The sequence below is a fragment of the Penicillium subrubescens genome, assembly GCF_028828155.1.
Source record: "Penicillium subrubescens strain IBT 31985 chromosome Unknown utg000005l_segment0_segment0, whole genome shotgun sequence".
Classification (NCBI taxonomy): domain Eukaryota; kingdom Fungi; phylum Ascomycota; class Eurotiomycetes; order Eurotiales; family Aspergillaceae; genus Penicillium; species Penicillium subrubescens.
This window is the reverse complement of record NW_026643155.1, coordinates 183,332-207,865: the sequence shown is the minus strand read 5'-3', so window position 1 is coordinate 207,865 and position 24,534 is coordinate 183,332. Positions and strand designations below refer to the sequence as shown.

Here is a 24,534-nt window from a genome sequence, read left to right as displayed (position 1 = left end):
AGTCTTGGTCTAAATGTTGCGTTAGCCTGCGGGGTCGGACCAACTGCGATGGTGGTAAGCGACCGGAAGCCTCCAGCTTCCAGGCAGTTAAACACCCCGCAAACTGGAGAAAAACCAGGTTGACCCACATTCCCCAAATTTGCCGACGCCTCGTTCACAGCCTGTCAAATACCAAGACGCTGAATGGTCAAGACTCTCGGATGTCAACCATTTTGGATTTCAGCCATCGGCAAGTCGTGGCCCGCAAAATCGCACGTCCTCCCGATCGCCGCCCTTCGGTCCTCCGCACATAAATCGGGGCCTCGTCCACTTTGTCTTCCCCACATACCCCGAGGTCCATCATGGCCGAAAGTCCGGAGAACCTACGACGTTCACCCCGCAGGGCCGTCAATCATCGATGTCCGCATTGCGACAAGGCCTATGAACGTCCGGACCATTTGGCGCGTCATCTAGACTCACGTAAGTCATCCAGTCCTCGATCGGACATTGCGGAATCATCTAGAAGGCTCAAAGTGCAAGATTTGATCAGATCGGAATGAACGCGTCTACCAATGTCCCACGTGTCAACGCGGCTTCAATCGCCGGTATTTTATCCACAATTGTCACTGAGTGCTGTGTTCATACGCGTTCCAGCGAGCTAACGACGACCAGGGATGTTTTGCAACGACACCAGGCCGTCCATGAAAAGGACGAAGCCGAAGGCAAAACTTCATCGAGGCGGTCAAAGGAGCGCGCAATTGAAGCGTGTGAAGCTTGCGCGACCGCCAAACTAAGCTGCGACAACGAAAGACCCTGCAAAGTACGCCCATCAACTGGATCCCTAAGGACCCCGCACTAATAGGCATGTAGCGATGCAATTCGAAGCAAATACAATGCGTCCCCAGATCCAAAGGTGTGCGTCGATCAAGCGAACGCTTATCGTATCCCATGTCACTTCCACCCTACTCCCCGCAAGTAGGAAGCCAACCGCCAGACCTGTCGACTCTAACGGCAACACCCGAATCTGGACCGTCTGAATATAGTGTGCCACCAGCTTCGGAGTCATTCTCACAGAATCCGCATGAGTTGTATGACTCGAGTATCGCCCCGGCTGGCGAAATGGCCTTAGAGGCGTTTATCCCTCACAGAAACGTACAGTCGTATTCGCCTCTGAACGGATTTCCCGCATTCTTCGAACAGGTCATGCTCCCGGGCCTTGATGCCGACGATGCGACTCACAATACGCAACAGCCGCGCGTTTTTGATTTTATGCAAGACACCGATTTCACGTTCTCAGATACCGACATATTTGGTACGGACTTTATACCGGATTTGGACAAGGCACTCGATGTTCCGATGGCCTTTTCCGGATTCGACGACCCGCAGCATCCCTCGCTGGATGATCAAGAGTCAGCGAGCCGGCGTGCTGCAGCCTTCGGGCGTTCAGTGTGGTGAGTGAACCATGACTTGCGTCTTTTAGTTCGCAACAGGCTAACAACCCCTTAGGCTTTGGGTTCCAGAGAAGAATCAGCACGCGTTTAGTGACGACAAACGACTTCCTTTACGCGACAGTGATAGTATTCCATACACGCACCAGAACCGACTAGATTCAATCAAAATTCCTGGGAATCTTTCTTATCAAGCAAGAGATGATATCCTGAAGCTGGTTCTACGTACAGGAGGCTCTCGGCTTTCAGTCACCACCTTTCCATCTGCAGACTATCTTGACACACTTATCAAGGTCGGCATCGGCAAGCGAACCGAAACAGACGCCTGGATTCATCCGTACACCTTCTATGATTCAGTCTACCAACAACTGCGCCCAGAGCTTCTCACAGCTCTGGTCGCGGCGGGCTGTGTGTGCTGTGGAATGCCTTCCATCAATAAGACTGGCATTATTCTGCAAGAAATTACGAGAGTTGGCTTGGCAGAACTGGTACGTCTTTCCTATTGGATGGTTTCGAGCTAGCACTAAAGAAGCGACGTGTTTAGGTTGAGGATGACAACAGTGTGCTTCGCGATCTGCAATACTTGCAGGCTTCAATGTTGTGGCTGGATATTGGAGTCTTCTGTGGCTATACTCGGAAAATGCAAATCGCCGAAAGCTATCTGCAACCACTTTGTACCGTAAGTGCGGATCTTGGACTATACATGAATCATTCAAGCTCACCAATTTATAAGGCTGTACGTCGTGGTGCGGCTTTCGATAGGTCCACATACACGGTTATCACTCCATACACATTCGGAAACGATGAAGACTCATTACAACGAGCATGGCATGCTTGGGTGCGGCAAGAATCTCTTAAGAGGTAAGCGAGAAATCGATTCAGCTTGTTATCATCGCTTCCATTACTGAACAGTCTAGACTTGTATATCATTTGTTCGGCCATGATGTGGATGTTGCTACGGCCATGAACCGACCTGCCATCATCTCCTATACAGAGCTAACGCTGCCATTCCCCTCAGCGAGAGAGCTATGGCTCGCTCCTACTGCTGCGGCTTGGAGGGATATCTGGACAAGCAAGTACCGGATGACAGGTTGCTCGGAGTTGAATCTACGTGATTTACTGTCAGACCCATCATTATTGAGTCAACTACCTCCCGACCTTGATCGTGCAATTGCGAGAACTACTCTACTGCAGGGTCTCTCTCTGCAAGTGTGGGAGTTCCGCCAACAGATGCTGCTATCTCAAAATTCTCGGTCTGGGCCTAGGGCGACAACTCGGTTGTGGCTGCAAAGTCGACAAGAAGATCTGTATGTATTTCGAATTCTCAGCCCAATGAAGAGAAATTATCTAACCTTTGATGTCTAGATACACAACCCTTCGAGCTGTGCAGGAAGACTCTCCAAACGCTCCTCCAGTCACGATACTATTAAACGACTTTGTGATGATGTGCCTCCACATTGACATTGATGCGATCCAGCGGTTCGTCGGAAAGATGGGCGAGCTAGACGCCCGTCGAGCCTATCCCGGCCTCCGAGACTGGAGCCGGACAAAAGAAGCGCGATCCGCTGTCTGGCATGCCGGCCAGGTGCTTCGGGCCGCCCGGAATGTGGTCGCACATGAGTTCCGCGGCTTTGACTCCCTAGCCATCTATCACGCTACGCTGGTTTTGTGGGTCTATGGTCTAATTCAATGTGGCGAGACCAAGCGACTCCAGGTGGCTACTCCCATGAGTGAAGCTGATCCTACGCCGCCAGTGCTCTTGGATGGACCAGAGGACCCGGTGACCAAGTCCTTCTTGGGCCATGGCGTTGGCCGACCTGGATTGATGATGGTTCAGTCCCGCGGCGGCAATGAAGGCGATGTCAAGGTTTTCTGTGAACTAAGCAAGCCTCGTGCAGTTATGGCTGTGGCGCGGCAGGTGTTTGAAGGGAATTGTCCACTTCCCCTGCCAGAGGATATACCTCCACCGATGATTCAGAACCTGTGTGCTTTGATTGATGATTTGGGAAACCTACGATGATGATATAACGAAATCAGACGCTGAATGAATAAACCTTGTACTATACACACTATCTGATTTCTCATTATCCCGTATGTTCACGAAGAATGACTTTCGTTTGCATTAAAGGGTAAGGAACTGCTGATGACTGCCGACCGAACAGCCAATCAGACACAAAAATATTTCGCTGTCGGGATGTGGGCGACCCACCCCCGTAGACCCCCACGGGGAATGCGAAATGCCCCCCAACTTTGACTTTTTTTGATAACTCGGCGTGAACGGGGGAGATCCACTACTATCGCACTCCATTTTTCCCCGTGACAATCCCCAGAGCTCTAGCACGTTCCCCCAATCCATGTCCATACACCGAGCGAACTAGACTTCCCCCGCGCGCGATGGCGGTATCATGGTGGAGGGGCCGATGACACTGAGCTGGCACATAGAAGAAGGCAGAAGCTTGGCCTTTATCTACTCGATCTTTCCTCTCTTTTCTCTCTCTCTTTTCTTTCCTCGGAGCCGCTGCCCGTCCAGATATTCACCCCCCTCTCTGGATCACAGTGCGAACATCATGGCTACTACTCTCGAACAGAAAGTCAAGATCGAGTTCGTGGAGGATGTGGAGCCGCAGACTGCCAAGACTGGCGATGTTCTCGTCGATGCGGCTGGGAGAATTCAGCGGTTGCCCGTTCCTAGTGCCGACCCCAATGATCCTCTCAACTTCACTCTGTGGGAGAAGACTGGTGTGATTGTCAGCTGCTGCTGGTTCTCTATCATGTCTCTCTCCGTGGTTGGAGGTCTGGGGGCTATCTTGGGTATCTTCTTTGGATTGTATATGCCTCAGGGTTATACTGCGACTCAGGTTGTTTGGCTGGGAACGTTTCCCTCGTTATTTGTTGGTATTGGTGAGCATATACAGCGTTGTTGGACATGGTGACATGGTATGGCTAATACGGCCAGGAAATTATCTTATTCTTCCCTTGGGCCTGGTGTATGGTCGTCGACCTACTGCCATTGGATCTATCGTGGTTCTTTTTGTTGCGACTATTGGGTGTGCTGTGTCACAGACGTTTGAGCAACATCTTGGTCTGCGATGCCTCCAAGGGTTGGCAACTGGTGCCACGGAGTCGGTTAGTATATCCAATTTATTCTATTGCAAGGTGTATGCGAACTGACCTACATATCTGTCTAGCTTCTTCCCCTGATGCTCTCCGAGGTGACCTTTGTTCACCAGCGTGGCCTTGTCTTTGGTGTTTACTGGGCAACCCAGAACGTGGTGACCAGCTGCCTGAACATTGCATCTTCCTACGAAGCTGCGGCTCTCGGCTGGCGCTGGTTCTACTGGGTCTACGTGATCGCCGTTGGCGTTGGCCTCTTCATCGTGATTTTCACCTGTTTCGAGACCCGGTACCAGCGTCGCGCACAGTTGATCAATGGCCAAGTTGTCGTGACTGACCAGTTTGGCGTCACGCAAGTTCTGACTGGTCAACAAGCTCAGGAGTACCTGCTTGCGCTCGAGGCCGAGGATCAGGAAATCCCCGATGAGGCGCGCCCTAAGAAGACATACATGGAGATGCTTGCCCCGTGGCAGAAGCCGTCGAAGCGTCCCCTGAAGACCGTCCTGATGGCCTGGTTCCACATGTTCGAAGCATTCAGCTCCCCTGGAATCCTGTACGCGACCTTGTTGTCGTCCGTGGTCCTGGGTTGCAGTGTCGGCATGTCATTGACTTACGACACCGTCCTGCAGGAGAACTATGGCTGGGCTGCCAAGAATGTTGGTCTGATCAACCTGGGAGGTGTGTTTGGTGGTTTCGGAGGCATGCTGTACGCTGGTGTATTTGGCGATTGGTTCATTCTGCGCCTGGCCAAGCGCGCCAACGGCGTCCACACACCCGAGCATCGCCTGATCCTGCTGATCTTCCCGGGTATTCTGACGGTCGTCTCGCTTCTCTTGTATGGTTTCACCGCTAATGGCAATGCCACCTGGGGTGGTCCGTACATGGGATGGACACTGTTGCAGGTTGCCTTTGTCTCCGTGCTCATCTTGTCTACTTCTTTCGCTGCCGAGGCGTGGGAGAAGAACCCCGGTCCTGCCCTTGTGGCAGTTGTTGGTACGAAGAATATCATCGCGTTTGGTATCAGTTATGGCTTGAGCCCAATGGTTGCCATTTACAGCTACCCTGTCGCGATGGGAATTCTGACTGCCGTTGCTGGAGGAATCTTCCTCTTGGGTATTCCCGTCTATTTCTTCAACCCTGCTGTAAGTTTTGAATTCGGGTGATCGAAATCTCTGTTTTCAGATGCTGACTGAATTATTTAGTGGCGCCGCTACATGCAACGACACGAGGCCAAGAACTAAGCAGAAGCACGTTATTGCCAGACTTTGCATGTTGTGAATCATCACAACGCACCGGATGGCGCGCGGCTTGCTAAGTTGACTGAATCGCTCCATTCCATGGATAAAGATCATGTAGTAGTATAATTTTGTAGTAGTAGGATTGTTGAATGCGAACGCCTTGGGCTATTATTGAAAATTTGTTTCTCTGGACAGTACACTCTAGCTAGCCCATTGAAAAAGAAAATCGAGAATGATTAATTTAGGCTAAGCCCAATCGTACCACAACTTGTGCTTTCATATGCTTGGACAGTGCAGAAGATAAGACCAGACAAGCAACATCCGAGAAACGCATACGGGATTCTTAGAGGAAACTGAGCACTGTTGGTGGTAGTCTTAAATCGGACTGACTTGTTGAAAGCATGATATCAAGATGCAAATCATACGCAGCAGGGAGCAGTTATTTAGGTTGTACTATGGCACTGTCTGACTCAATCAGCGCACCTGAGAAGTAAATGTTAGCTTTATCAGTTGTAAAACAAGGATAATAAACCCCTCGTATTCATGCTGCACCTCCAGCTTAATCGCGCTGGATCTATGCTCAGTGCCTTGAAGAGAGTCTCACTGGGCTGGCTGGTGAAGGTATTGCTGATACAAAGATGACATAGAATATGGTGCCGGAGTCGCCACTTCCAAACTTGAATCTTTCCCAGTCATTCAGCTCACTGGCAACGCAGGCGATATCTCCATTCTTGTTGACCCCCAAGAGCTTTCCAGTACTCGTATTGCGGAAACCAAAGCCGTCATTGTTGGCCTCTGCGCGCCAAAGCTGATTGCGGGCGTGCTCCCAAGGTCTGATATGGACTTCTTCTGAGAGATACTTGCCCGGGATGACGCTGAGAGCACCACCGCATGGAGCATGTAGCGAGTAGGTCTCTCCATTCGAGAAACGGGTGGATGATGCTTCGAGAACGATTTCAGACATAGTGAATACTTTTCTGCTGGCAAACGATAAGTTTGAATTGGATTCTTGTTGAGCTTGAGAACTTGAAAGGAGAAAATCATGAATTGATGAGATCTTAAATCTTTTGAGGTGGACCCAGCTATCCGGGGTTCATCCTTCTTGTATCTCTACATCATACGGTCTTGCTTTTCAGCTCGTATTGAGCTAAAATCAGCAGGCAGTGTGGCTGCATCAGCCACTATTCCTCGAATGACGGGCTGCTTTGTACTCACAATCCACAGAATTCGAGGCAATAGGAGCCGAGGGCTGTAGAATACCTGACTGGTCTTGCTGACATTGAAATTAATCAATATTTGAGGCTGAGATTCTATTTGAACCTGGTTGGGCAAGTAGAGTCTAAGTAAGACACATTTCTCGGCTGGATTGATAATGCGGTGTCGGAATATTGAAATTGTCATGATTTTACGGGAACAGTCAGAAAATTTGCAACTAAGGTAAGCATAAGTTCCAGCTTGTCACTACTTGCTAGCTTATGCTCTTGGCGTAAATCTTGCTTTAGGCCGGAACTTGGCACCCTCTCATGTATATGAGATGAAACACCTTCGGTGTCCAGAACTTTCAGCTGAGATATTTTGATCTAACAATCTCCGCAGCGCGTGATGGCTACCACGCTCGTTTGTCTCATCGGGATTTATTCCCAGGTCTGATCATATTGGGGCGCATGGATAATCATAGGGTGTTGTCTATTGTCTATGCTTTGACGACGTTTGTGGCGTAGCGATCATATTAGCCCATAATCTAGACTGAATCTGGTGGAGGTCGTGGCCGTTGGTGCTGCTACCGATAAACAATTTATGTCAATGATACCCAGACCGCAGCTTATTAGAGGGAATCTTACTGATAGGCTACGATTTGGTAGGGTCTGTTTTCTGAAACATGCCCGTCGAGGTTTAGGTTCTGATGATACAGATATCCTCAGCGGATACTGAGTGAGTGTCATGATGGAATTTGCCTTGAAAAGGATGTCTCCTTTTCCCCATTTCCTTTTAGTTGATTTCAGGAATACACAGATTATCAATCTCACCTAGACGGGACATCAGGAAAAGTGGACATTTGACTTGATATCTTGTACAAATTAACTAGCACGATTCAATTATTTAGAGCCAATTAGTTTTCCCAGTATGCGGCGGAGGTACATTTAGTACGCCGATATCTAGACCAGGGAAATGATTTAACTTAGTCTTTTGTGAAAGCATTCTGTAAATGTCATTTGAGCGTAGATGGCCAAGGTTTCTCTATCGTCTATCCTTTAAAGTCGTGGCTGAAAAAAGGATTTTGAAAATCTATCAGGAATTCGAACTTGTAGCTCAGGTGTCAAAACCAGCATCTTCTACCAGCAAGCAGCGAGTCAATGGGACGAGTCCTTCTCCAGGAACACGACCTTGCTCCCATAATCGGTCTCAAAGCAATATTGCAATCCCATGCTCATCAACATTGCACCCGAGTAGGGCCCCTCCCCGTCGACAAAGTACATATCCTGAGCATCCAGACCCTGCAACCTCACCCTGGACAAGGCATGGTTTACCTTCGAGCCAAGCTGGTAATAAAACAACACTGCTTGCGAGGCATTCTTAGAAATAAACAGCATGGCTGGCCAATCCGACTCCTCTGGCAGAGAGAGTCGCCACATGTCACCAGTCAACACAATGGGGTTGACCTTTTCTGCTAGCGCGATCAACTCAGGTACGACTGCCCTTTCGTCCGGGTGCAATTCAGTCGGATCAAGCTCCAAGCCAAACGAGCCACACATCATGGCAACGTGTGCTCGGAACTCTATTTGGACGGTTCGCCCTGTCTGATGATTGGGGACAGCGGAGATATGGCCGCACATAGAGCTTGCAGGGTATGCAAGTGAGGTACCGAACTGGATAAAGATCCGATCTACCGCGTCGGTGTTGTCCGAGGTCCAGATTTGCGGGAAGTACTGCATAACACCAGGGTCGAAGCGCCCACCACCGGAGGCACATCCTTCCCAAAGGACATCGGGGAAGCGGGTCGTCAACGTCTCGAAGACCCGGTATACGCCAAGCATATAGGCGTGGTGAGTTGTTGGAGATGGTGTCTCGTGCATGCACCTGTTATGATCCCACTTGACATAGGTAATATCTGCACTGCTGAGGATATCCGAGACACAGGTAATGATGAAATTCTGAACTTCAGGTAGCGCAAGGTTGAGGATTAACTGGTTCCGTTGTTCTGTCCGGGGATATTGATCTGCGTACAATGCCCATTCGGGGTGCTCCTGATAGAGGGTTGAGCTCGAATTGATCATTTCCGGTTCGATCCAGATTCCAAAACGGAGATTGGCAGACGACTTGTCCGATTCCGCAACTGCTGATTTTAGGGCTGTGATGTCCTTCACTAACGGGGCGAGGCCGCCCGGAAACCGTTTCGGATTCGGAATCCAGTCACCTAGACCAGCTGTGTCAGAGACACGCGGGTAATCCTTGCCGAACCACCCGTCATCCATAACAAATAGCTTCACACCGAGGGAAGCCGATTCCTGTGCTATGCGGTAGAGGTTGCTGCTGTTGATGTTGAAATATAGGGCTTCCCAACTATTGAGAAGTACGGGTCGGTCCTCCGTCGCAAATTTGCTCTTGACAAGATGATTCCGATATAGGCCGTGTAGGGAGCGTGAAACGCCCCCGAGACCTTCCTTTGAGTATACTGAAACACACTCTGGAGAAGTAAGGCTCTCATCAGGACCCAAAGACCAAGATAACTGATCAGGGTTAAAGCCCATGAGAACACGCGTCAAACCCTGAGAGCATTTCTCAACGTTGACAGCAAAAGACCCAGTGTAGACAAGAGAAAAGCCCCATGTCTCACCCTGATTTTCGGTGGTTGAAGGACGGGCAAGCGCGAGAAATGGGTTGTGAGAGTGTGACGAAAATCCCGTATTACTTCTGAATCTGTCTTTTTTGTCAATAAAAGCCGCCGATGAAGGTTGAATGGCTTACCCTTGTAGCCCATAATCAATTCTTCGTCTCTGCCTATGGGTTTCTCTTGCCCATTCACCACGCAGATAAATCATGTCAAGGTCCTCAAAGGGGAGATCCACGCTAAGACTAGCTAAGTCTTCGATGACAATGGCACCCTTGCCCTTGTTTGTGACAGTCACACTCCGCACAATGGCATCATAACGAGGGAAAACAGAGTACATCAAATCTGCAGCTATCGTGCTGTACTTGTCATAAAGATGGATCACGATAGTCGTAACTTCATCTTCATTGCCAAAGGTCGCTGGCAGCCCAGGCAAGGCAGGTTTGCCCTTTACTACCGTATGATGTTGGTAGTGTAGAGCCGACACAGTGTGGGCTCCAGACTGGCGGATGCGGATTGCAGGGCCCCGGAAATCCCCTCTTCCCTGATCAGGGAATTCACGGCGCACGCGACCTAACATGCCAGTCCAGCCGTTGACAATCGGAGTTGGATCTGGTGGTATAGGCCCAGTGACGCTACCACCGAAATGATCGGATAGCAGGTCCCCTGTGCTTTCGTCTGCGTGGAAGCAGTAGGAAACATTATTGCCATGTAAAGCAAAAGAGTTCCCGTCCACGACCACCGGTGTCGCTGTGAGAAGAAAATTCCCGTTAGTGGAATTTGAACCGATTGAAAGTGAACAGTTGGCACTGACGAGTCTCTTTAACATTTGGGGTTGGAGGCACTTGGGCCCGAAATATCGCCCTAGAAGCCAAGATTGTCAATAATTGCATAACATTCCAAATGGAGCTTCTTACATAGAGAAGAGTCCAGTCCTTGTATTTGCCAAGAAAAAAAATAAGAGACTCTACACCCTCTGAATTCGTATACTAAAAACCAAAAACGGGCAAAGGCTGGCATTTATATCTCATCTGGGCGCCAACATTCAAGGTCCTTGACGAATCTGGCCATAGCAGGAATTTTACCCCGACATACAGGGACAGCTCCAGTAGGGGTGAGTGGCATTCTATTGGTAGAATCTAATGTACCCAGCTGTCAGATGAAGGCTACCCCGCAGTAGTCTTGGTATTAGGCATTTTTATCCATATTGACTGGAAGCTCCAGCCATTTGAAGGTTGTTCGCTCGTCCAATCAATGAGCGTGAAAGCCGAAACCCCCACTGGAATATTTTAGTGTAGTTGTAGAGAGCCTGCTATTTCCATCGAAGTCAGTGTTTTTCATTGCAATCTGGATTGTGAATTTCCCCGCGTTATCTGGCTGGTTCTAATAATTGTTTTTTTTCAGGTCTCTCGGCGCCCCTCGAAAATTAAGGCGAACTTTTTCTTGTTGTCTTCGTCGGGCGCGAAATTTCGACGAGGAAGTAGTTCAGCCGGACAGTTGGAAAACCTCTTTTCCAACTGTCGATACCAGCTATACACTCAATTTCGACCCGTGGACTCATTCTATGCACTTAGTGGGTCCATAGTCGGGATTTAATATATTAAACCAATGAAGTAAGGTTAAAGCCGCCTGTATACATCGGCGGAATGTGCTCAGCCAATAATAGCCGATGAAAGCCGCAAGTGCCAGATTGAGCATACCCAACCAATGGGGTGTATTTAACGGCCTCTGTCAGTATCGGGTATCCTAACCAATAACAAAAGGACAAAACCGGCTGTACAGTTTTCCGTCGGGCGTTTGTGCTACTTTTATGGTACAAACTTCGCCTATTGTACATGTAGTTCACTTATCCTAGTATCAAGCCAATAATCCGAGAAACCTCCGTTACGAGCCAAAATTCTGGGCTTCGTAAATAAACTAATTTTAAGCTCTAACTGGCAGCGGCCTTATTATGTTACATCACTTCAATTATCAAAATCCTCCAGTAACCCTTGTGCCGCCGGCAGAGTCTCGGCGAATCTAGTAAGAGGTTTGAAACCACTGCCGGTGATCACAAGCTCATCAAACTTGTATCAAATTGACGGACGTGTGAAGGCCGCAAGGAAGTATAGTACAAAACAAAAGATTGCTAGACGATCTCTTAGTGGGACGCGTTGATATCCCGCCCAAACTCCGCTTTTTAAGTTAAGGATTGACCAACGCATTACCTTTCCCTGTCGCCTCATTGACTGGTGATAAAAAAACTTAGGCGCAATGATCCCTAATTGCGGTCACCTTATCGAGTATACCAGGCAGAGAATGGGTTCGTAACCGGGCATGGAATGTAATTCCCAATAGTACGCGACGAATCTCACCCATTCAATAGAGGTGATGTCGTTAGGCTCCTCAGCATTGATGTTATTTACGATAGGTGGTGCACTTAGCGTACATAAACGCGATGAAATCGATGCTCCTGTAACTACCATTTTGGCTCTGTTTGTTATGTTTGCTTCCCCTTGATCAGATCCCCGATCGAAGATCTTTTCGTGCTTCTCATCACCCCTGGATTCCTCCTTCGGTTGCCTTGCTTTGTATATATCGGCGTCCCGGGCGTCTTCAACACTAGTTATCTTTAACTAAACGGCCCGAAACCGAAGAATCTTTGTTTAGCGGAGAAGTTCCCAATTCAGTGCAGGGGCCATCACTCGACCTAACCCCCCCCCCCCCCCCCCCCCGAAAGCCCATGGGGATATTGAGTGTAAACTTCGTTTATAACCTTAACCAACTTTTATTCTCGCCGTGGACGGAAAAAATTCGGCGATTTTGGCATACAGATCCCAGGGCGATTCCGGTGGCGTTAAGGCCTTTGGACGAGTAAAGAGCTGAGCAGTCTCCTTAGCACACATGCTAATGCTACTTACGGTCAGCCACCGCGATGTCTGGACTCCATCACCGTGGGCGACCCCATGGGGATTGGACTAGATTTCTGCATCGGAGGCAAAAAGAGTTTCAGTGTTGGAAAGAGGCGCCATTTTCTAAAAAAAGCCGGGGTTGAGATGGCAACCGCAGCGGAATTGAATCGAAACCATCCTCTGGATCTTACTTTGCTCTACTTCTCGCAACCATTGGAGCTAGGCAATCTGTCACTTTCTTTGGTCGCGTCTACCTCAGTTCACTAGGGAGACCGTGTTTCTCTCACCGGCTCCCAGCAGCTGTCAACCAATATCTGGAGATTTGCCTATTCAATGCATTGGGTGGCGTATATAAAAGGCAAGCACCTAGCCTGGGTCAACAAGAGTTCAAAGGTACTCAATTCATTCTGCTTTTGACCTGCTCCTTGTGATCTTTCATCCAAATGATTATACTGCAAGACTACCACTGCTTTCTCCGTTCTATTTCTACCAAGATGGAAAAACCTGAAGCCGTCAATTTCGAGGCAGTCTGTGAGGAGGGTGCCACACTCCACAAGATTGGCAGCGACGACATGTGGACTCAAACTGCTCTCACCGCTGTCGCGCGGGACTATGACCAAAAAGAGAAAACTATGCTGGTGATGCAGGCAATCCGCTACTACAAGAAAGCCATTTTCTGGAGCTTGATCATTTCAATGTGTGTCATTATGGAGGGCTTTGACACAAACCTCCTGGGAAACTTCTACCCTTACCGTAAGAAACCCGCCCTGGTGCAACCGAATCTCTATCCCTGACAATCTCAAAGCATCCTTCCAGCGAAGATATGGTGATCCTGTTCCAATCACGCCGCAAACACCGACAGGCTACTCCATCCCTGCTTCATGGCAGTCGGGCTTGGTTCAAAGATCAGGTAAGAACACTCTCTTCCTCTCGATTCTCGCATTGCATAATAACTAGAAACACAGGTGTTGGTTCAATCTTCGGTACCTTGATCAACGGTTGACTTGTCGCTGCCTTTGGACCAAAGAAAGCCGTCTTTTGCACCCTCTGTGTTATGATTTGCTTCTTGTACATCGTCTTTTTTCGCCCCGAACAAGGAAGTTCTCTTGACAGCTGAGATTCTACTCGGTTTTGAATGGGGCATTGTAAGCTTATCTTTCAGCTGTCGAGTACCAGCACTAACAAGTCTTCCAGTTTGCGACCACTGCATCCGCGTATGCCTCGGAAGTTCTTCCACTCCAGCTCGTGTATACTTCACGTCTTGGACGAACATGTGCTTCATCATTGGGCAATTCATTTCGGGTGGTGTCCTCCGAGGACTTGTTTCTCGACAAGATCAGTGGGGTCATCGCATTCCTTTTGCCATTCAGTGGTTCTGGCCTTCATTCCTGATTCCTCTCATTTGGTTCGCACCCGAGTCCCCATATCACCTGGTTCGAAAGGGCAGGCTCGGGGAAGCTGAAAGGTCTCTTCAATGACTGCAGAGCCCTTCCATGGACAGCAAGAGAACTTTGGCTCAGATTGTGTTCACCGACAACCTTGAACAGAAACTCTCAGTTGGCACCAGCTATAGAGATTGTTTCAGAGGAATCGAACGCCGCCGCACTGAGATTGCTACGGTCGTGTTTGGTGGCCAGCTTGTCTGTGATCTTTGCTTTGCTTGCTCTAGTACATACCTCTTCCAGCAAGTCGGCCTGGATACAGGAGGCAGCCTACTCCCTGAGTGTGGGAGCCAATGATCTGGCTCTGTTTGCTTGCTTTGCCAGCTGGTTCCTGTTGATGCCGTGAGTGGTCACGTATGGGATTGTTGACGCACTGTTCACTCACATCATGAATAGGTACTTCGGTCGCCGAATCGTCTATGTAGCAGGCATGGCTGCCATGGCAGTCGAGCTTTGCTTGATTGGTATCCTCAACGTGTAGATCGACAAGCCGGCCGTTGCCTGGACTCAAGCTGTGTTGACTTTGGTTTGGACCTTCACTTTCGAACTCTCAGCTGGTCAACTTGGCATGTACGTCGAACCTTTAGCGGAAGACTTGATCTAATCTGCCTTTTCTACCCAGGATGGGCCTTGCCTGCTGAGATCGGCTAAACTCGTCTCAGACAAAAGACTGTCTGCCTTGCCCGCAATGTCTCAAACATCCTAGGTGTCATTTGTGGTACTCTTGAAAATTACTTCATGAACCCTACCGCGTGGAATCTCAAAGGTTGTACAGGGTATGCATTCTTTTTCGACGAGATTGATCCTCTCTGACCACTTCGATAGCTTTTTGTGGGGTGGGTGTCCCTTGGTCGTTTTTGGTTGGGCCTATTTCCGCCTACCAGAAACCAAGGGAAGAACCTTCGACGAACTCGATACACTCTTTGCTAAGCGTGTGCCTGCCCGAAAGGTTGATAGCACGGATGTTGACGCTTTCAACGAGGAAGAGAATGGCAAGTTGGCTACACAATATGCCCGCAAGCGAAGCCTTGAGTCTCTCAGCGAGGAATCAAAGTGGTCTACGAGGCGTTAGAATACCGTCTGATATTGGTGGGATCTTTCTGGAATGTGGAAAAAGAGTCGGTATTTGTCTCCAGCCCTTCAGGATACCTTTCCAGCTTGTCCATTTTGTCGTTTGTGGGAACAGATTCGCATTGAATTGGGTTTCTAGATAAAACAACGGAACTCTTTGAGTTGTGGTCCTAGATATTACGGAATACAATTGGTTTGAATCGATGGCATCACGACTTTTAACGATAGGTTGTCAGGAACCTTGTCTATGAAGAAAGAGGGTTCAAAAGACTTTCTGAAAGACTTTCGGAAGGAGAGAAAGTTGAAGCATATAAATGGACATAGTAAAAATTTTCTCTAGTCTGGATATGGGGGATCCAAATGTACCAGCTCTCCTCTATACCTGAAATGGGTATAGTGTGTCGTGCGATTAGCCTCGGCCTGTGTAAATGCAGCCCAACCACCCCCAAACAACAGAGACAGGGCGACTTGATATCAATATCCGCGACTCTCAATGCAATTTCCAATGGCTGGTCAATGATTGCTGCCTCGGCTTGTCTACCCAGCCTCGATCATTCATGATTCAATCGTCGAGATCAATGTCTGGATGACCAAAGTGGGTCGTAGCTAATAGGGTCGCCCGTCTCATCAACGGAAAATCCAGGATCTGCTATCATTGATCAAAACCCGGGTCGCCGTGACATTCTAACAGGGCAACATTATCTTTGTTTCCGAGTTATTCATCAGACATACCGTCATATTTCAGTCCATAAAAGTACTCATATACATCTTCTCGGCCTCCTTGGCGATATTTGCAAGCCCCTCGCAGACTATATCTGCCTGAATAGAGCGCCCAAGCGCTTCCATCCCAAATTGGAGCTCCTCTTTTACCCGCTCCGCATCTTGGACCCGACTCAAATTACTTGATCGATCAAATAGGTTTGAATAACTAACTGGCGAGATTTCCGGAGCACATCGCAGTTCGAACCCGCCAAAGCAACAGAGCCACTGTACAGAAGCTCTGTAGCTGAAGGCAAGCTATGTAAGGCATGGATCTTGGTGACGCCAAGGCTCGTCTTAACGCCCAAGGAATGGCTTTCTCCACCTCGGCGGTGTCGGAGTACATTGGGTTCGGGGCCGGAATACGGAGAAAGACCCAAGCTGCAATTTTCTAAGGACATGTCATGCGGCAGTTGCATAGACTCGGTCAAGGAGAGCAGAGATGCTGACAAGAGGTCGTGTTCACTGCTTGGGTATCAGGGTAGTAGCTTCGTCGATACACGTCAGGATCTCCATTTTGGGCACTGCTAGAAGTCTTTTCAGGCAACCTGCAGGCTCTTTCATTGGCCAACTCCGCCGCTGCAACAGGACCTCGTCGGCGCCACCTCGACGACTTGGTTGATATCGGCTCTTCATGGTGGATGGAGCACTTCAGATGGTTACTGCGGAACTTTCCTTGTTGGTCTATCTTTAGACCGTAATTCTCACACTGGTACATGGTGTCTGCTCATTGCAACGGATCTTAGCAGCCCGGCTGTTGGTATATTGCTGTCAGTCTGTAGTCCCTGACAGGATCCATCCTCAGAGTCATACACCACATTCCAAGCTAAGCATGCCAGCTTCACAGGCCCACTACTTGTTGCAGGCGGCATCCTTTTCCATCAATGAATAGTTCGTGTCTATTCATCCTCCATTTCCCTGGATAAGATTTTCCTACTTCCAAGAAAAGCTGGTTGGGCAATGAAAGTTTTGAGATAGCCAGTTGAAAGAACGGAGGAAGAAGGGAATCAATCAATCGGCAAGGCGGTGGAATGTGAGGACAATGGATTTATCTTTCTCTCATGATATTGTATTATAATCGTCTCCACTATATTCATAGTTTGCTCGGGATTTTCAGTGACTGATCCGAATGCTGTTCAAGGGAACCAGGGTGTTTGATTCTGAATAAGGCTAAATGTGGAGACCGCACATTTTGGATAGGTAGGAAGTAGGTGGGATTCGAGAATATATTTATTCGACACTCTTTAAGTACCTAGCCCGGTATCCGCTATCGCGTTGCCTTTTAGCAAGGTTATTGTCGGTTGCTTTTACTATTATGGGATCCTTTCTGGAGTATTGGTGTCATTCGGCTGACTCTATGATTTTCGGTATTTTCCATAGGTTTGGTAGAGCACAGGGCTACTGGAAAGAGCAAGCGAAAGATAGAAAAAGGTTCAAGCCTTGATTCGAGTGCTATTTTAGAAATATGGCATGGCCACGAGATTGACTCACTATCAGTGGGCAGCTTGACAATCTGCTCCCAAAAAACCAAAGGCCACACCTAGCTTTTACTCCAGGCGAATAGATGATCCAAGGACGTAAATGCCTGGCAGAGGATGCTTTTTGGCCAGTGCGTCCTCTTGTTCCCAACTTTCCACGTTCAACTTGATGCCTGTTTCTTTCTGCACTCTCTCCCAAAGTCTTCCCCAACTAGCCAGGTCGTGGTAATAGTAGGGTAGGCGGGCGGTAGTAGCATTCAATGTCTCTTGATTTCTGCACATGACTACTCGGCAGACGACCATAGACCCAGGTTGTGCGACCATGAGATCTAGAACTCGCTTTGCCACTGTCACTTGCTGATCGAAATCAAAAACGTGAAGGAACAGAGAGATGTAAACAATGCCAAGCTGACCCTTCAGCTGCTTGACAAGTTCCGAATTATCGTCGAGGACATCGGCGCTGATAAAGTGAGATTTGCTGATCGCGCGATCGAGGAATAGGTCATAGCCAAGATCGAGAAATTCGGCACGCAGGTCCGAGCCGTAGAGGTTCTCAGAAGGGGCACCATCGTAGATCTAGAAATTTGCCAGATGGTGTGATTAGTTAACAGGACCATAAAGGCAAGAGAAATATGAGAGATTTCGATAATAACGCACCAGCTGGCGTAACTCCTGTCCAAAAGCACATCCCAAGTCAAGAAGTTTATCGCCATTCTTCACCCGCTCAAGCATCTCAGGGTAGCATGGTGACGACGCGATGCTCAGCTCAAGAAACGAGGCCTGTCCAATACAAGCGTAAGGGAACTAAGGAGCACGAAGCCACCATTTTAGAAGTCCACCTTCAATAGCACCAGTATTTGGTGGACAGGAGATATCACTCACTACTGCGAACGCGCGATCTCTCTGTCAACCGTTAACATCACGCTCGATCGGAACTGATGAGAGAATGATCACTGACCAGGTCCTTTACATGTTGCAAAATCTGAGCAGCTGGGATTTTGCTATAGATTTCAAGAATTGTTCGCGCGGGTTCATTGACCTGCGTCAGCTCCGCGGCGTAGAGGCTCTTTGGGTCAAAGCCATTTTGAATGGCAGTCTCCAGCTGGGAATCAGGATGCATGGTGAACGTGTGATCGAAAAAAGGAGCAATGACTTGCAGGAGGATTGTTGTGGAATATTGGTCCTGGGCCCTCTGATATTTATGTTATCGAACAAAAGAGTCATGAGAGTGGGGTTACCTCCAACGGAAACCAGGATCGTATCTGAGAGATGGTTGAATCTGGAAAACAAAAGTCTCATGCAGTACAGATCAGCAGTTATGATCATGCAGGAGATTGGTCCAAATAGTGTAGAGCTGAAGACTGCAGGATGAGCTGTTATTGGCAAGCCATAGTTCAATAACACATCACTACGGAGTATATGCAAACGCAAGGGTGGTAATTTCCAGCACAGAAGGGTCCACTTGTGATCACCTTCCAGCCCCCTGGGCATAAGATGCGCAGTAGAAGTAGTCTAAGCTCGTAATGTAAAGCACTCAGCAGTACCGGATCATAAAACTATATTAAATGATAAGGAGAAAGGGGATTTAGGCAGGGTACATAGGTCAGCCTATCTTCTGAATGCGGTTCTGACCCGCTGCTCGCAAACTTCACCGTCAAGACAAGCTTCTGCAGAAGGTCTCCTATCGATTTCCACAACAGAATGGGCCTATTCTATAGCTCACCATCACGCGAACCAGAAATTGATCCAAAAGATGAGATTGTTCCGCTTCGTTTTTGGGATACCGCTTTGTGCATGCGAGGCACGGTTTTAGACGTCTCATTGAAAATCGATCATTACTTGGACATAGCAAAGATCCGTGGAGCCTTGGATGAGCTGTTTGAGTTAGAGGACTGGAAGCAGCTGGGAGCCCGACTACGCTTGGTCGTGAGTCATACTCGTTTTCATTCTGGGTAATTTACGTGCGTTCTGTACTGATCAAATGCCCTATTTTAGAACGGAAAACTTGAATACCACATTCCACGGTCATTTGATGCGTCGAGGCCCGCGTACTACTTTTCCAATGTTGAACATGCTATGAGCATCAATGACCATCCATTCGGCAAGAAAATCCCGAAGACAAGCGGCAAGCCTACCCTTCTCGGCTCCCCCGATGAATTGAGTCCTCTTCTCTGCAATGTCGACAGCCCGACAAAATTGGACGATTGGATTTACTCCGATAGACCACAACTTTGCATACACACAGTCAGTTTCAATGATTCAACAATCATTACAGTAACTTGGATACACACACTGGCCGATGTGATGGGAATTAGCACATTTCTGAACGCATGGACAGCACTTCTCAGAGGCGAGCCGAAGTCCGTCCCTAAGCTACATGACTTTAGGTCCGATCCGCTGTCCCTGCTCGGTCAACAAACACCAGCAAGCAAATACCTCTACTATGACCGTGTCTTCGCTCGAAAAGACTTTCTCTGGTTCATCGGGCTCAATATTCTGGAAAGATTCTGGTACCGAAATGAGGAACGGCGCACCATTTGTCTGCCCGCGTCATCATTGAAACGTCTTCACTCGATAGCAATGGAGCAAATCTCACCCATTACACCCACCGATGACAAGTCTGCACCCTTCGTCAGCGAAAGTGATGTCCTGCTGGCATGGTGGGTGAGCACAATTTACGGCGCACTTGACCTCGGCCCCGATCAAATGATCCTGGTCAACAATGCGCTTAATCTTCGGACATCAACACATGATTCATTTGAGCCAAACGAGAATGTGTATTTAGGAAATGCCCTGTGCATGTCCCCCACCTTTCTTAAAGGAAGTCAAATCTCCAGCGAGGGATTGGGCCAGATTGCTCTTCGGATCAGACACTCATTGACACAACAACGGACAACTGAGCAGGTCGAGGCAATGACAGCTCTACAGATGGAAACAATGGAGAAAACTGGGTACCTAGCCTTAGTGGGTGATCCTCGGATGGTGCTCATGTCCTGCTCCAACTGGAATAAGGCCCGCTTCTATGACGTGGATTTCTCCCCTGCCATTTTGCAGGCATCAACGCAGTCAAACATTGGAGGTCAGGGAAGCCCCGGGAAGCCCAGCTATGTCAATGGAGTTCAACACTCAGCGAATTCGTTCCGGAATGTACTATCGGTCATAGGAAAGGACTCGGCTGGGAGTTGGTGGCTGACAGGGGTTTTGCGCACGGATTCATGGACGAAGGTTAAGGTGCAATTGGACATGATTGACACGGTTTAGATGATGCCATAACCCCAGCAGACATGAACAGAGCATCTGGGCATAGTAACATATTTCAAAATCAACTCTTGTAATGTTTCGCACGTAATACAATCTTTTTTAATACACTTTCTGTACCGAGCCGAATCTAGCTACAGCAGTAGTGCATGTTGCGGCAAAATTATTCCCGTGTAGCCCTTTTCGGACCGAGATTAGCAAAAGACAAACAAATGTGAGTGTGATGACTTGCTAATCGCAGCGAATATCCCCCCTTCACTGATTCCTTGACATTCCTGAGCCCCTGCATATTGTGTTACATTTGTTTTATGTACAGCGCATAGGTACAGTAGAGTCCGTAGGTTTACATGTAGTTCCAACAGCTCGGCCGGGCCCGGGATCTTCTATCCGTGGGGCCAAAGCCACTAGTCCGCCACCATGCATATTTATGCACCACCGATGCCACTAATGCAAGGTTCGCACCGACCCGCCCGCCTCACGATAAGACGACTGTGGTACATAGAAGGATCCACGGAATCGCAGGATGCATTAGTTTATGTTCACAATAATAGAATGTGACTCGTTAATTAATCGTGCAGGTGCTATAATCAGGACGCTGATCAATCGGGCCGATATTTGAAATGGCGGTGAACATATTGTCAATCAATAGTCTCTTCTATCGGAGCCAAACACAAACTCTCGATCACCACAGTTGCTGTAATCTTTCACTATCTACCATTCATCCATGATGGCCAGCGGATTCCTCGCCTCAATCATTTTACAGCATCGCGATGCTTTTGCTTCGGTTGCGGAGTTTCTCCGCATTCTGGCAGGTATCTGCTGGACGTTGAATTATTTCAGCATGCTGTATACGTCTTGGAAACACAAGCTTCCAAGCACTGGCATCTTTCCAATTTGTTGTGACATTGCATGGGAGTATGTCTACGCCTTTGTCCACCCCACTGCGAGTGCGCACTGGCAAGGCGGGGTACGAGTCTGGTTTCTCGTCCATTGTATTGTCATCCTTTTCATCACCAGATATGCGCCCAACGAATGGACCAACATGCCATTCGTGCAACGTTACATCTGGTTGATCTACGGTGCTGTCATTCTTGGTTTCGCTGCTGGCCAGCTGGCATTCGCCGCAGAGGTTGGCCCGGCATTGGGATTCTTCTATGGCGGTGTCCTGTGCCAGACTCTAGCCAGTCTTGGGCCAATATGCCAGATTTTGTCCCGGAATAGTACCCGCGGGGCGTCTCTTCTAACCTGGTAACTTACCTCACCTCACCTCTGCCATGATATTAAACCTGCTAATACATATGCAATCAGGTTGCTGCGGGCAATCGCGACCTTTGGAGGTTTTATCAAATTAAGTATCTATTACTTCACTGGCAGAGACGAAGGGCCCTGGTTTGAAAGCCCGATGTGCAAATTCTATATTGGTTTGACGTTGATTCTGGATTTCACATACCCCTTTTGCTACTACTTCATCCGCCGCCAAGAATTGGCCAGAGCTACTGAGGAGGCGAAGAAGTCAAAATAGCTAGATATCAGATGAGGGTAAAAATGGCGGAATTTCTTACCAAGCCTGTGTTATTTGGTTCATATTTTGGGGAGGGGGAGATTAATGTCCTTGATAGAGTGGGGGGATATTGGAGATGTACTCCGTACATGGTGTTACAATCAGATAAATGGCGCTCCAAGCCACCAGAACATGATAGAAGAGAATTGACTCAGATCATTTTCAAGTTAATGCGTTCAATCGGTGGCAAATCTGTAACTAGAGCTAGACCGAGCCCATATCGTGCGAAGATGAGCACATCGATCGGATGTTTCATTGTGTGTGTCTACGTAAATAAAATGTTGGCAGTGTTCACCTAGAGGAAGCCCTCAGCTCAGAAAGCCCAGCCACACAGTATAATAACGACTGAGGTGGATCTCATCTGGACCAATTGCATGCATGTCTCTGCAAGGGGAGACTGCAAGGCCTACGAACAGCTTCCAGCTCAATAAAAGATGATGTGAAAGTGAGAAAGATGGAAAAAGAAAAGACGAAGGAAAGTTACATCAAATAATAAGGAAAAGGGCCGGCGTGTGGTATTCGAACGGCAGGTCCCTGGTACCAACTGGTTGGGTCTCTCCCCTCTCTCCCCCACCAGCACACACGCACGTCTAGTCCCGCCATAACTAAAGTTAACTCCCATCTTCAAGGCAAGTCGAACGCTGGCCATGGGAAATCCAACACCCAAAGTTATTATCGTCGGAGGGTCTATTACGGGCCTGACTTTGGCGCATTGCTTGTCCCGAGCTGGCATAGACCATATAGTTCTGGAAAAGCGAGTAGAGATCGCTCCTCAAGAAGGCGCATTCATTGGACTGTGGCCTAATGGAGCTCAGGTTTTACAGCAACTTGGTCTTTATGAGAGTCTTGAGACGCTTACCACGCCGGTGGATCGGATGCATATTTCCTATCCCGATGGCTTCACTTTCAGCAGCCTACTTCCAAGAGGAATACACGAGAGGTTAGCTTTCAACGGCATTATATTCTCGCCCGTTTTTGACATAGTGTAATAGGTTGAACTACCCCATCGTATCTTTGGACCGGAAGAAAGTGCTCGAAATTCTCTACGACCACTATCCCGACAAGTCTAAGATTATCGCGAATAAGAGAGTACTGGAAGTGAAGCTCTCCCATGAGGAGGCCACTGTCGTGACAGATGACGGTCAATCATATCATGGGGATCTCATAGTTGGCGCTGATGGGGTTCATAGTCGTGTACGCTCCGAGATGTGGAGGTTGGCAGACACTATGAATCCCGGACTGATTACTCCGAGGGAGAAGAACAGTAAGTGCAACTGCCCTCGGATCCTCCCAGGGAGTGATATATGACCCATGAAGCTTGTACTACAACTAACTTCAATTTCAGGTCTTACTATCGAGTACGCATGCGTCTTTGGAATATCGCTGCCGATAACTGGTCTTCGAAGTGGCGAGCACATCAACCGCTACGGTGACAAGTTCTGTGTCATAACCTTTCACGGAAAGGGGGACCGCGTGTTCTGGTTCATAATCCAGAAGCTGGATCGTGTCTACGCCTACTCTGATGCTCCTCGATACTCTCCAAAGGATGCTGCTGCTCTCTGTGCCAAACTGCGCGACGTGAAGCTCCTGGGAGATGTCACCGTCGGTGATCTCTGGAAAACCAGACAGGTAGCGTCAATGATGGCACTGGAGGAGGGTATGTTTGAGACTTGGCATTTCAACAGGATAGTGCTACTCGGAGACAGCACACATAAAGTAAGATTCATTGGACTTGCTCAAATTGTTCGGAACAAGCGTTGCTGACATTTCTCCAGATGGCACCTAACATCGGCCAAGGGGCAAACACAGCCATTGAGGATGCTGCTGTATTGGCTTCCCTGCTTAACCGTCTTATCAACAAGGGCGCTGCACAAAGTCCATCAGGGCACGATATTGAGAAAATGCTACAGGAGTATAAAGCTTTGCGATTTGAACGTGTGAAAAGCACCTGTGGGAGGGCAAAATTTGGAGCCCGGTTCCACGCTCGGGACGATTGGCTCAAAGCTTGGGTTGGTAGATATATATTTCCACGTATTGCTAGCCTAGTTGAGAGTCGAGCATCCAGTGTCCTAGTGGGAGGGGGTATGATCGACTTCTTGCCGATACCCGAGCGAAACACTGGCGGAAATCCTTCCAAAAGACCTGATGCAGGCAAGCCCCACCAGCACCAGTGGAATATGCTCTGGCTTTCTTCGTTTTTGGTTTTTCTCTCTCTTCCTGTTGTGCACCACTTTTTGCTTTCTTCCTGAGCCACACTCGATAACTAGTGAATCATCTCGGTTATTTTTTATTTTTTTCCAGATCGTCAAAAATATTTCATCTGCACAGATGTTCCAATCCGATATTTAGTACAGTACTACCTGTTGCACAACTGCCCCGTATTTGCATAAATATTCTCATTACTTTTGTTGTGGGTCTGCAACTCAATGGTGGTAAAAAAACACAGCTGAGCATGGAACTCTGCGC

At 48.5% G+C, this 24,534-nt stretch overlaps 10 protein-coding genes across 10 annotated transcripts; 7 read left to right on the top strand and 3 right to left on the bottom strand.

Moving 5' to 3' along the window:
* Positions 1-535: 535 nt before the first annotated feature.
* On the top strand, positions 536-3,447 carry N7473_006615 (Zn(II)2Cys6 transcription factor; the record flags this gene model as incomplete). Its single annotated transcript, XM_057152555.1, has 7 exons — positions 536-799; positions 850-1,430; positions 1,486-1,915; positions 1,972-2,106; positions 2,161-2,288; positions 2,345-2,734; positions 2,793-3,447. 7 exons carry the CDS (start codon positions 536-538, stop codon positions 3,445-3,447), a joined length of 2,583 nt encoding a protein of 860 aa, XP_057006893.1.
* A 547-nt stretch (positions 3,448-3,994) lies between these two features.
* Positions 3,995-5,782, top strand: N7473_006614 (uncharacterized protein; the record flags this gene model as incomplete). The annotated part of the gene is made up of 4 exons (XM_057152554.1): positions 3,995-4,328; positions 4,384-4,553; positions 4,616-5,683; positions 5,744-5,782. 4 exons carry the CDS (start codon positions 3,995-3,997, stop codon positions 5,780-5,782), a joined length of 1,611 nt encoding a protein of 536 aa, XP_057006892.1.
* Positions 5,783-6,359: 577 nt separating this feature from the next.
* On the bottom strand, positions 6,360-6,743 carry N7473_006613 (uncharacterized protein; the record flags this gene model as incomplete). Its single annotated transcript, XM_057152553.1, has 1 exon — positions 6,360-6,743. The coding sequence occupies one exon, from the start codon at positions 6,741-6,743 to the stop codon at positions 6,360-6,362; it is 384 nt and encodes a 127-aa protein (XP_057006891.1).
* A 1,387-nt stretch (positions 6,744-8,130) lies between these two features.
* On the bottom strand, positions 8,131-10,437 carry N7473_006612 (alpha-galactosidase; the record flags this gene model as incomplete). Its single annotated transcript, XM_057152552.1, has 3 exons — positions 8,131-9,697; positions 9,746-10,358; positions 10,419-10,437. The coding sequence occupies 3 exons, from the start codon at positions 10,435-10,437 to the stop codon at positions 8,131-8,133; spliced, it is 2,199 nt and encodes a 732-aa protein (XP_057006890.1).
* A 2,556-nt stretch (positions 10,438-12,993) lies between these two features.
* Positions 12,994-13,502, top strand: N7473_006611 (uncharacterized protein; the record flags this gene model as incomplete). Its single annotated transcript, XM_057152551.1, has 3 exons — positions 12,994-13,252; positions 13,305-13,409; positions 13,465-13,502. The coding sequence occupies 3 exons, from the start codon at positions 12,994-12,996 to the stop codon at positions 13,500-13,502; spliced, it is 402 nt and encodes a 133-aa protein (XP_057006889.1).
* A 490-nt stretch (positions 13,503-13,992) lies between these two features.
* On the top strand, positions 13,993-15,013 carry N7473_006610 (uncharacterized protein; the record flags this gene model as incomplete). Its single annotated transcript, XM_057152550.1, has 5 exons — positions 13,993-14,139; positions 14,204-14,283; positions 14,338-14,418; positions 14,604-14,717; positions 14,767-15,013. 5 exons carry the CDS (start codon positions 13,993-13,995, stop codon positions 15,011-15,013), a joined length of 669 nt encoding a protein of 222 aa, XP_057006888.1.
* Positions 15,014-17,210: 2,197 nt separating this feature from the next.
* N7473_006609 (uncharacterized protein) lies at positions 17,211-18,468 on the bottom strand. Its single transcript, XM_057152549.1, has 4 exons — positions 18,208-18,468; positions 18,132-18,152; positions 17,907-18,053; positions 17,211-17,825 (listed from the first exon to the last, which is right to left on the bottom strand). The coding sequence occupies exons 1-4, from the start codon at positions 18,367-18,369 to the stop codon at positions 17,319-17,321; spliced, it is 837 nt and encodes a 278-aa protein (XP_057006887.1). The 5' UTR covers positions 18,370-18,468; the 3' UTR covers positions 17,211-17,318.
* A 482-nt stretch (positions 18,469-18,950) lies between these two features.
* On the top strand, positions 18,951-20,510 carry N7473_006608 (uncharacterized protein; the record flags this gene model as incomplete). Its single annotated transcript, XM_057152548.1, has 2 exons — positions 18,951-19,175; positions 19,245-20,510. The coding sequence occupies 2 exons, from the start codon at positions 18,951-18,953 to the stop codon at positions 20,508-20,510; spliced, it is 1,491 nt and encodes a 496-aa protein (XP_057006886.1).
* A 666-nt stretch (positions 20,511-21,176) lies between these two features.
* Positions 21,177-22,213, top strand: N7473_006607 (uncharacterized protein). The gene is made up of 2 exons (XM_057152547.1): positions 21,177-21,755; positions 21,816-22,213. The coding sequence occupies exons 1-2, from the start codon at positions 21,232-21,234 to the stop codon at positions 22,027-22,029; spliced, it is 738 nt and encodes a 245-aa protein (XP_057006885.1). The 5' UTR covers positions 21,177-21,231; the 3' UTR covers positions 22,030-22,213.
* Positions 22,214-22,631: 418 nt separating this feature from the next.
* Positions 22,632-24,366, top strand: N7473_006606 (FAD-dependent oxidoreductase). The gene is made up of 4 exons (XM_057152546.1): positions 22,632-23,008; positions 23,061-23,332; positions 23,414-23,784; positions 23,844-24,366. Exons 1-4 carry the CDS (start codon positions 22,716-22,718, stop codon positions 24,315-24,317), a joined length of 1,410 nt encoding a protein of 469 aa, XP_057006884.1. The 5' UTR covers positions 22,632-22,715; the 3' UTR covers positions 24,318-24,366.
* The last annotated feature ends 168 nt before the right edge of the window (positions 24,367-24,534 follow it).